The following is a 12,160-nucleotide window of genomic DNA, read 5'->3' as shown; positions in this document are numbered from 1 at the left end:
CCTCCTGCCACCCTGTGAAGAAGGTGCCCTTCACCTTCCGCCATGATTGTAAGTTTCCTGAGGCTCCTCAGCCATGCCGAATTGTGAGTCAACAAAACCTCTTTCCCTTATAAATTACCTTGCCTTGGGTATTTATTTATAGCAGTGAAATGGACTGTGAAAATGGACTCATACATACAGTATCTACCTTATTAGGTTGTAAGGATTAATAAATGTGAAATAAGTAAAATAGTGTCTGGTACACAGTGTCACTGTCAGTCATAATTACTATTTGCTTTCTGAACCAATTAAAAAATATGTATGTATGTGTATATATATAATCTCAAAACAAAACTTGTCCAGAGCTAGCTGACTTTCCTTAAGGAGGCAATATATAGCATAGGAGATAGATGCCACGGGCCATGGAGTGTGTGCCAGAACCTCACCTAGTAGCTTTGAGGTCTTGTGTATCCTCTCACCTGTAAGATGGGGATCATAGCAGTATCCTCTTCACCCGTGATGATACATGTAAGATATTTGGCATATATCAGACACTTGGTAAATATTAGCTATTCTTGTTACTCACATGCCCACTAGCTAAAAGTTAGGACAAAGATTCCACCAAGCCAGTAAGATGCTTGAAACAAGGGTCTGTGAGAACCGTAAAGGAGGGTGTATAAATATTGATACATATGAAAAGGTGACCTTTCACAAGTAAAGGCAGTTTAACAATTGATATTACAGGTTGATCATCCCTAGTCCAAAAATCCAAAATCTGAAAATTTTTGAGCAACATGATGCTACAAGTGGAAAATTCCATATTTGAGCTCATATGCTGGGTCTGTCAAAACAGAGCTTTGTTCCATGCACAAAATGTTGTATAAAATTACCTTCAGGCTGTGTGTATGAAACATATGAAACATATGAAACGTAAATGAATTTGTGTTTAGTCTTGGGTCCCATCCCAACATATCTCATTGTGTATATGCAAATGTTCCAAAATCCAAAACACTTCTGGTCCCAGGCATTTTGGATAAGGGTTATTCAACCTATAGTAGGCATAGTAAAATCATTAGCTGTTACAAACTTTGTTTTATTGATGTTATGCTTCTGGTACCTTTCATTTTTGTTAATAAGCTTAAGGCCCACTTAATGATAAATAGTCTATAAAAATATAAGTACCATGTCAAGATTGGGAAGAAATATAATTATTTCTCCTTTGAGCACACTAGGGGGCACTACACATCTGTCTAGGGGATGTCTAGAACCTGCAGCATGCCCCTTGGTTCTAAGTGTAGGTATGTCAAGATTGCAGTGTCATTTTTCACAGTTGTATTCTAAGGTAGATGTACCAGATCATTCTCTGTATCTCTTCTGTGTCTTCTCTTTTGGCCTGATTTCCAGACTTTTTGCCGTCCTGGATAATAGGATGTCCTCACTGGAATGTCCTATCAATCTTGACTGACCAGTATGGAGTGAGCTAGCATGACAGTCTTCTATGTTTGGGGCCTGAACTGAACTTCTGCTGGCCCAAGATTGCAAGAGGTGTTTTGACATTTGTTATTTTTTATTCACATTTAACCTGCAATTAAAATTTATCAAACTTTTTGTGTAATCTGCCAACTATTACAAGATAGCATCTGAAATATATGTAGTTTCCAAAGTATATTGTATGTACATTATTTCATTTAGTCCTCATAAAAAGTCATTTGGCTCATTTTGTGGTCAAGGAGGCAGATTCAACAATGTTACATGGCCTCCCCTTACCAGTTAAAGGCCTGTAATGCACCTAGGTCTTTTGCCCACGTTCAGTTTTCAGCTCTCTGTAATTATCTTAAATCTGTGTCTGTTGCTGGGTTCTCCTCTAGTGGTCACCACCGGAGCCCGACAGGGGCTTTAGGAGTTAGAAAATGCCCTGATGGGTCAGGCATGGTAGCTCATGCCTGCAGTCCCAGCACTGTGGGAGGCAAGGCAGGTAGATCACTTGAGGTCAGGAGTTTGAGACCAGCCTGGCCAAAAAGGCAAAACCTATCTCTACCAAAAAATAGAAAAATTAACTGGACATGTTGACACACACCTGTAGTCCCAGCTACTCCAGATGCTGAGGCATGAGGATTGCTTGAACCTGAAAAGTATAGGTTACAATGAGCCAAGAATGTGCCACTGCATTCCAGCCGAGGTGACAGAGTGAGACACTATCTTAAAAAGAAAAAAGAATGTGCCTTGATGAACAACACCCTTACTTTGTTTTATTTGGTTGCAACTGTGACTTTTTCATGTATAGATTAAAGAAAAAAATGTAAGTGGAAACATCAAAAACACTATTTCCTTAGTAATGTAAATATAGCTTAGGGCTAGACTTTTTTCATATCATAAGAATTCTTTAAAGAAGGTGCTTCTTTTGCCCAGCCTTCCCCACCTGGTCCTGGGGAAGGTTGAGACCAAACTCAGGGCTCTTGGTTCATCCCATCACCTGGTGTGCAGAAACCAAACTCCTTACAGAGCAGGCCTACTGGTGGTGAACCCGAAAAATGGAGCTCAGACTTAAATCACTCACACAATTTTTATTTTATTTATTTGCCTTTTTATTATTCAAGACAATGAGCTTTCCTTCTCCTCCTCTCTGTCTTTTTTTTTGTTATAAGATTCTAAATTAAGAGCTTCTCTGATGTTTCAGCCACCCTGTGTTATGGGTCATTTTTTATAGTGGACCATAACCATTTTTATCTAGTGGGCAGAGCTAAGAGCAGTGCTTTAAAGTCATATGGGTAGAAGGCGCAGGAAGTGGAACAAGAATTAGGCTCTAAATGAGATAGAAAGTTTCCAGAACCCATTTCTGGATGACCTCATTTGACCATTTTCAAGCCATGCGTCTCTGTCTCTATCTTCCTTATCCCTAACCCAATTCTGAACTTCATTCATTCAGCACTATTGTCTGCCATGAGGAGGCATTATACTAATCTCTAATGCTGGAAAAATGTCTAAGATAGTGTGTGTCCCCAGGCGGTTTCCAGTACAGTGGAGGATACTGGTATGGATTTCACAATATGCTACACTTGATGGGCAGGATAGTAGAGATCACAGGTGTGTCCAAGATGTCACCAGGTTAGGAGGGCCCTTAGAAGACAGGACACTTAAGTCTGGTTGGTCAGGGGAGGTTTCTGTGAGAGGTGATTCTGCATGAGTGAGGGTCTGAAAGGTCTGCTGAGTGGGTGGATGTGTGTGTTAGGAGAAGAATTTGGGGACAGTATGGGAATGCAGGTACACAGAGATGAGGAGGCCGCATACATGGTATGGTGCAGTGGTAGCTAGCTTTGTCTTTCCACTTATTTTGAACATCCTTGGAATGCTGGAAATTCTTCTAAAATAAATTAACTTTAAATGGGAGCAGCTAGCTTTCAGGGTTCCATTGACAAGGCACCCTAATAGGTTACAACGGGAGGAAGCATTGTTCCTGGTGTAGTTCAACTGGCTGTGCTGGGTCTGAGTTGCTTCTGACAGATGATTATTGCAGCCTCAGCCCCAGGCCCCACAGCCTGGGCCAGATTGTCATTCCTACATGAATGTAGGGAAACCAGGGAGTGTTTTCTCTGTCTGCATCTGACTGGAATTGTAGCTTTATGTTTGTTCCCGGCTTCTCTTGTAATTGGCTGCCAGTGGAGTTGACAGCAGGCTGAAACTGGCAGTTGTGTGAGGAGCTAGAAACACAGCCAGTGAACACCATGCCCACCACTTCGTTTTATGTGGCTGCAGCTGTGACTATTACGTGTGTGGATTTTTTAAAATGAGAGAAGAGAGAACATGAAAAAGTTATTTCTTTTCTAAAAGGGTAAATATTTGACTATTTACTGCCCTCTTCTGCTTTTTCTCAGTTAACTGGTCTACTTACTGAAATGACAGAATTTAGACATTTTGAGGTCATTTCTCATTTTTAAGATTTCATCTCACTTGGCTCAGATCTTAATACTGACCCTACCAATTTTAAGTCAATCTGTATCTATTTTTGTTACCATCATATAAAAGACTGCCATACTTAATGACAGTTTACGATTTACAAATTTGTGACAGAATTCTTAAACTGAGATATTCCAGCAGGTACCATCTGAATACTAGGTGTCTTTACTCCAATGGTGAGCACATTATTTATAATAATTTACTGAGCATCCGTTTGATCAGCTATCATAGTTTCAGTTCAAGTATACGTGTTCAGGCAGTTAAATAGTTGTGATACATTGCAATATGCACATTATTTTGGGCCACATATATGACCTGTTTTCTTTCAGTGAACATAGTAATAGTATCTGCTGCAGGGTTGTCGTGAGGATTTCAGAAAGTGTATGTGGTTATATGTAATACTATATTAGTTTATTAAGCACTGCTTTTTCTAGGCTCTGTGCTAAAGTGCTTTACATGTGACTCCTCATTTAATCCTTCCCAGAACCCAGTGAGGTAGGCGCTGCTGTTCTCCCCATCTCCCAGTGGAGGAAACTTAGATGCTGACGAAGTTAAGTTACTTGCTGAGGGTTTGTGAGCTAGTAAATGGCACCAGGATTTGACTCCAGCCAGTCTGAGCTCCGACTTTTGTGCCTGGGCCTGCATTTTTGCGTATGTCAAACCTAGTGTGTTCATACACAGAATCCGTTTGCATCTGCTGGCCAGATAGACTGCTGAGCCTGCCAGACTGCAGGACAAGTTGGTTAGACATGCTAAAGAGAGTACCTTTCAGTCTCTTGGCAGCGTCTGGGATGGGGAAGGCATATTTCTGTGTAGGTGCAGATGAACTTGGTTCTCTCCCCCTTTCCCTAGTGTGCTGTGGTGTACTTGTCAGTCCCCACTTCAGCTGTGCTGCTTCAGTCAACCCTCATCAGATAGTCAGGTCTGTTTTGGCTGCAAGCTGCATGAGAAAGTATTGCTTATGGAACAGAAGAATCTCTTCGTCTTAGCTCTGTTTTATAACCATGGTGTTTTCTGTCTTTAATATGTATATAATTCTACTGGGGCGATTTGTCTTCACAGTGATACAAATGCTTGCAGGCAATAATGATTTTCCCCACCACCTTTAGTCATCCTTTAGCCAAATTGAATAAATGTTTGGCCCTTTCCATCTTTATGAAGCGGAAGACACTAGAATGCAATCGTTTCTGTAGTGGCTTATGTGGTTTCCTAGGTGCTGAGTTCTGTGGTGACAAGATGCCTGTATATTTTAGGAGGGAGAGAGGAGGAGGAAGCTGAACCTTGCCGATGCAAAGTGATATGGTGGGAAATTTAACAGCCACAAGGATTGACTGGGTAAGTCTAAGGAAATGGCTGTCATCTATCAATGAAGTTTAAAAAGTGATACCCCTGTATGTAAAATATTTAATGGCCTTGTTGTGCTAAACTTCTAAAGGCAGTATCTCCTGGTGTTTTTATTTCTCCTTCTGTAAAATTATCTTGAAGAAATTGCAAAGTGAAGTATATTTAAGTGGCTGTGATTCTTCCAAGGTTTATGTTATCTACAAGTTTGATAAATACAAGTATCCTTTGTTATGCAGAAGTTTGGCTATGAGTTTTCATAGTAAGAGTTTTGATACTGAGGACTATCTCATTATGATGGCTGAATTTCAGAGTGGCAAGAATTCAGAGATGTGTATCAGGAAAGTGTATATATATCTGTTCAGTTTCTAAGTTTTGATAGTAAGGGTTACCTACATGCCAGGGCTTCTCAGCTTTGACATTATTGACATTTGAGACCTGATAACTTTTTACTGGGGGGGTTTGGAGGCTGTTCTGTGTGTTGTAGGATGTTTGGCAGTGAACCTGGACTCACCTGCAAGATGCCAGTAGTTGTATATCCTCCCGACTCCTTCTACAGTTGTAACAACCAAGAATGTCTCCAGGCATTGTCAGATTACCCCAGGGTGGGGTTGAAGAGACAGAATTGCCCCTGTCGAGAACCACTGTTGTACACCATTACATTTAGCTAAATTTGTAAATAACAGGAAACTCAGAAGACTCTTACAGCCCCATAGAGATACTTTATTGTGTCCATTGCATGGAGATTATTTTTAAGGAAGAAAAATACTAATAGAGAAGAAGAGATTGCCTTTAGAAGTTAAGCACAAAAAGGACATTAAATTTTTATATAAAAGGGTATCACTTATTAAACTGTTGTTAGATGATAGCTATTTCCTTAGGCTTGGCCATATACTGCCTCTTCCATTTGCTGTTCTTCTCTGGAAATGACCAACAGTGCTTCATTGATCTTATTTATAGGTCCTTTACTACCGTGCAGTGCAATTTCAGATGACCAGTTCTTATTGATCACAAGTAAATTTCAGCTAGCCCTTCCTTTTATTACTTTGAAGAGTTGAAATTTTCAACAGGAGAAGAATTTTTCAGAAGATGTGCTTTAAGGTCCACCAGCAGCTACCTAGATATTAGCATTGGCTTCTGTGCTGGTTTTGTAAAGATACTGGAAAACTACCATACCTCTGGCCCGGCAGTATGTGTGGTATCACCCTTCCATTTTCTCTTGCCTTCCCTCAGCCATTCTCTCTTACTCTTGCATAGTCAGTGGCAGATAAATGCCTTCTTATATGTGTTGCTGCTCCTATTTGCTTCCTGTGAGTTGTTTATTATAGTTTGAAAGCATTTCTCTGTATTGTTTTATTCAATTTCTACCGTTTTGTGAAATTCAGAGCATCAGTTGTACCATGCTGAATGAAAAACTCAGCTTTTTATTTTGAAAGTGTATAGAACTTGAGGCTGACTTTTTTTTTTTTTCCACTCATGACAACTAGGGTCCATTATAGTTACATGAATGCAAAATTAGTCTGGTTAAATGGCTGCACCTTTTCTACAACCTTGGTGTATTGCTAAGACTTTCAGTTTTTTAGATGACTGACATTTCTTCTGTTGCACATACATGGTGTTACCCTTCTGAAATATAAGGGTTCACCTTATTTTATATCTGAAAGTGTCATATTACTGAATTTGTAACTTAGATTTTTTTCAATGAGCACATTTTTTTGAGTGTTAGTACTATTAGTGCTTGTATATTGCTGTTACCTCTTCCCCCAGTTAAGTAATCAGTAATGTGAACCTAATACAGCAATTCTGACCCCAAATTTGCCTTATGTTCAAGGTACTTAGCTGTTTTATGCTGTGACTATCATATCTTTAGCACAGAAATAGTAATTATAAATAAAATCTATTTTTGTTACACAGTATTGCTGTTGTGGAGACACTCAATTATGTTGAAATTTTTACTGAATCTTTTCTAGAACTAATTTCATGTCTTATGAACTAGCAGAGAAATTTTCCCTTAGGGTATGCCAGAAGAGGAGCAAGTAGTTTTGATAATGAAATGAGACCTTAAATAAATATTTCTAGAGCAACTATAATAATTTACATAAGATATGAATTGAGATGGCTGGAGAAGAGAATTGTTTTTCCTCTTTGAATGTCAGTGTTTTGGGTAATAATGGCAGCAGAAACCTAAGAGACCATTCTAATTTGCCTGTTTTTTTTTCTTGTACATTATCAGGCTATCTTTTTAAATCTGTCCTGTTATTAAAATAATGGAAATACTATTTTTATTTTTATGGTAGAAGATGGAATAAACTGAGACTACAGGACAAAGAGAAACGTCTGAAGCTGGAGGACGACTCGGAGGAAAGCGACGCGGAATTTGATGAAGGCTTTAAAGTGCCAGGTTTTCTGTTCAAAAAGCTTTTTAAGTATGTACCATGTGTTCTTTCCTATTTGCTTTCAAGCCATTATGTACAAATTAACATTTTAGGAATTACGTAGTAGTTACCTGTGGGCCCTGAAGGTATTTGCAGCAATTTATTGCAAATACAGATACTGTCAAATGAAATTTTAGCCATACGCTGTTCATTAAAATTAGGTAATAATAAATTGACTAAAGGGTGCATTGGGTATGTTTGTAAACTGATGAATCTATATGGACATTTCTCAGCAGACTAAAAGCAACACGTTTAAAAGCCATCGATGTTTAATAATTTTTTTGTTCTTAGTAATTTTAAGGTGCCAAACTCCTAATTTCCTAAATCAGATTAATAGGAATATTTGCATATTGAAATCAGTATTAAGAAGGGTTTTTTTTTTTTCTTCTATGTGGAAATAAAAAACTCTGAGGTATTTCGAGTGTCTTATATTGTACCTGAGGGTATAATACTTTTGAACTGACCAAATGTGCATCTAAATATTTTATGTAGATGTCATTCTAAAGTCAAAAGAGAAGATATGGCAACACCTTGAAGATTAAGTTGCTATTTGAAGTTAAGTTTCATGTGTAAGTGGCCAAGCATTGCAGATGACCGGATGCTCCCTGATAGATGCGTGCACGTCGTCTGTGAGGGCTGGCCAGTCTCCCATGGTGAATGTAAATACCGAGGAACATTTTCAGTCTCATCACTCCTGGGATTTACTTAACAAGATGCTTTTGGAAGGCTTCTTAGATGCATTTAGGAAGTTAAACCATTACATAGCTTCTCTCTCTTTTGTATCATCAATTTGTAGTTGAGAGCAGGATGCAAAGTTCTTTCTTTAAGATGGTTAAGTTTAGTCTTCTTTATAGATTCAGCTGTCAGCCATGCCCTTAACTTGTGGAAGAAGTCTACTTAAAAACAGCATGTTCTTTATAGTTTCTCTCAAGGAGTTTATATTATAGTTTTATTTTTTCTCTACGGGGGGTAGTGGAAAGTGAAGCGTAGTTATTTTATCCCACAACATTATAGAAAGCCAGACTCTAAAGATGTGAAATGACTTGATGTGATTGCCATAACTGGATGAGGAACAACCATGTAGAGAGAGGTTGAAATCCTAATCTTTAATAATATTTGCAGAGAGGTGGTTGCTTTGCTTATTGCTTCTCTCAAGTGAAAATTAACTACGGAAAGGTAAATAAAGACCACATTTATTGGCAACTCTGTTTTCTCTAAAGTGATTGTTTACTGAGAAACAGGCCAAATAGCATCAGTGTTGTACTAGCAAAAGGATAGCCAAATTATAGATTAAATTGATTTCAAAAAGACAGGATACTTCTTTGTGTGTGTAGTAAGTGATTTGGCAAATATCCTCAAGGATCAAGTTGAGTGTGCATTTTCGTATAAATGTTGGATTTTCTAGCAAAGATATTTCACAATTAATAGAAATAAACGTTGCTTACTAAATGTGTTTAGAATTCAGTATATTGACAAAACTCTTTAATATAAATAATATATATATTTTAAATTAGCCTTAATTGCACATTCCTGTAAAGTATTATGTTGTTTTAATCTCTGCAAAAATAGGATTTTAAATATTTTATAAATGTCATAAAACTTCTGTTCATTTTCTTCTGCTATATAAAAAGAAGTAATAGGATTGATGGAGTCTACATTTTTTTATGATTATGTTTTAGCAAGACCAATTTAATTTTAAACTGTAGATATATTTTTTTTACTGTGTTTGCTGCATTCTGTGGAATTGAATTAACTGGGTATAGAGTTGTACACGAGGGAGTCAAAAGGTACAATTAGCCATTTAAGTACTGTTTTCTGCAAGATAATGTTTAACTTTTAAATTTCTGTTATGAAAGTTTGCCCAGCAAGTACACTTCTCTATCTAATTAGCAGTCAAATGACAAATGTCAATCTTTTGACCTTACTTTCAGCCACACTAGTAAATGTAATCTTGGATTAGTACGGCAGTGCCAGGGTACATCAGTGATCTCTGGTCACATTGTGATGCTTCAGTCTCAAGGGATAGCAGAATAGATTTTTTAATGTTTTATATTTATAAAATCTTTAACTGTCCCTAAAAAGTAATTTTTATATGCTTTTCAAAAATTTTGAAAACTAGATTCTATAAGATGTTTTTATTTAAACTAATTGTTTTATGCTGTTTATTATTAGGAAGGTGAAACAATAAAACCAAAGTCATTTAGTGGCACAGCTGAAACCTGAGCTCAGGTTCCTAACTCCTCATCTAGCAATACCAGCTATGTATACCATCTACCAACTGTGTGACTGGTGCTTTTAATCTGCAAGTGAATTTTCTTTAAATACCATCTGAGGGCCTTCATGTGTTGTGTGGAAAGAGCCACTCTTCGCTATCTTTGTAACTATCCCTAGTTGTTGTGGATCCTGCTAGAGATATGACTTACATGCTGCCTAGTAAGATATTTTTTTAATGTCATTTTTGTAGTGCTGATCATCTTATAAACACACACATGTTGTTTGAAAGCCCTTGAAGATTAGATTTGTAGATGAGGAAACACCCAGCACATTGTATGCTGCCCCTCCTGGGCCACAGAGAATCTAGTTGTCTTAACCCCTTCCCAAAGTCCTTCTGGGATCCTATGCTCTCTGCCATTCCTTTAATAATTTCTCAGTTGCTCCTCTCCAGATTCTTCCCACTTTAATTAAGTTGATGAGCCCCAAGCAAAAAGAGTTGCTGGACCCATGTAGGATGGAGACAGTATGGTATAGGAGTAATCAGAATGATCACTGGGAGATTTTGTTCCTTGAATGAAGGAGCTGGTCCCATGGTTGTTCTGTATCTCAGCAAAAAGAGGTCAGTTGACTAGAATTTAGTGATTCTGGAAACTAATTGCACATCAGTTTTTTTGGAGAGCTTTTTGCAGTATGTGTTTTTCAAAAGTTGAGATTATTCTAGTGTAGCCAATTCATGAACCAGCTTTTCTTCTAAATCATGGTTTCTCAACCTTGACATAATTGACATTTAGGGCTAAATAATTTGTTGCTGTGGGACTGTCCTGTGCAGCGTCAGTTATTGAACAGCTACTCTGGCCTATATTATTGCACTTCTTCGGTTATAACAAAAATGTCTTTAGACATTGCCAAATGTCCCACAGGGAGAAAAATTACCCCTGGCTGAGAACTACTGGTCTAGGTCATTTCCAGAATCACTTTGGAAACATACAATTCTGGATTTCAGCTCTGGCTTGCTCATTGTTTTTTTTTTTCTAGCGATGTGACCTTTGGCAAATTACTTAACCATTCTGAGCTTTTGTTTCCTAACTATAAAGTGTGCTGATAATCTCCTTTGTACAGGTTGATTGTGAGGCTGTGTCCAAACCACCTGGCCTGGTGCCTCTTCGGCAGTCAGCTCCTTAAGTAGTAGCCATTATTCTCTGATTGCATACCACATATTTTTGGAATTTGTCCTTCTTCCCAAATTAAATGATCTTGTATCTGTACTAGACTTCATCGTGTTTTGATTTTTAGTCCTTTTCTCCAAAGTGCATATCCAGTGTGTGTATTATAATTTGCAAACTGAATAAGCAGCAAAATTCTCATTCAGAGTTTTCCTTCTGTGATAGGTAATAATGGAACAGCTGGAGTCAGACTTCTAGAATTGCTTTGCAGAATACTGGGAGAAAGTTAATTATGACATATTTACTGAGAGGAGATTAAATAAAACCAGTTAAACGAGCTGAAGTCCAAAATGAAATTTTAGATAGACATACCAGGTGCCAGATGGTAAATATTTGGGCAGCACAACAACAAAACCATCTTCTTTTAAGATGGGTAGCCCCTTAGCCTTGATATTTTATTTGAAAAAAAAAAATCCCTTAGCTTCCATCATCTTTTTATTTATTTATTAGAGATTGGGCCTCATTCTGTTGCCCAATTTGGAGTCCAGCGGTGCAATCATGGTTCACTGCTGCCTCAACCTCCATGGCTCAAGTGATCCTCTCACCTCAGCCTCCCAGGTAGCTGGGACTACAGGCACGTGCCACCACTCCAGGCTAAAATTTTTTTTCATAGAGAGATGAGGTCTTACTGTGTTGCCCAGGCTGGTCTCAAACTCCTGGGCTTAAGTGATCCTCCTGCTTTGGCTTCCCAAAGTGCTGGGATTTACAGGCATGAGCCACCTCATCCAACCCATCATCTTTTGATTCAAGTGACTTTTGCTTTAGATTTTTTAACTTGACATATAATCTTCATACCATTCCCTGTTAAGTGTTTCTTCCATTCAGAAAGATTTTTTTGTATTTTTACTTTTTTAACTTTATTTTTAGGTTATTAAACATATCACTGATGGAGAAAGAAAAATATCAACTTCTGTGTTTTGCAGGGGTGGGGGTAAATTATTTCTCTTTGACCCATATTCCTTATTTAAAATCTTAATAGCTATGATCTTTTTGTACTTATGGTAAAATCCCTGA

At 37.9% G+C, this 12,160-nt stretch overlaps 1 protein-coding gene across 4 annotated transcripts in view; it reads left to right on the top strand.

Annotated features, from left to right (window-relative positions):
• Nucleotides 1-12,160, top strand: part of ERCC6 (ERCC excision repair 6, chromatin remodeling factor) — an 89,210-nt gene that overhangs the window by 25,961 nt on the left and 51,089 nt on the right. For all 4 annotated transcript variants that reach the window (XM_017504685.2, XM_017504687.2, XM_017504686.2 and 1 more), the window contains exon 6: nucleotides 7,572-7,700. In XM_017504685.2, the coding sequence (XP_017360174.1) occupies nucleotides 7,572-7,700 (129 nt within the window). The remainder of the gene's footprint in view (nucleotides 1-7,571; nucleotides 7,701-12,160) is intronic.

This window comes from Cebus imitator, unplaced genomic scaffold (assembly GCF_001604975.1).
Source record: "Cebus imitator isolate Cc_AM_T3 unplaced genomic scaffold, Cebus_imitator-1.0 Scaffold326, whole genome shotgun sequence".
NCBI classification, from domain to species: Eukaryota; Metazoa; Chordata; class Mammalia; order Primates; family Cebidae; genus Cebus; species Cebus imitator.
The sequence above is the reverse complement of the archived record's forward strand: the minus strand, read 5'-3'. Positions and strand labels throughout refer to the sequence as shown.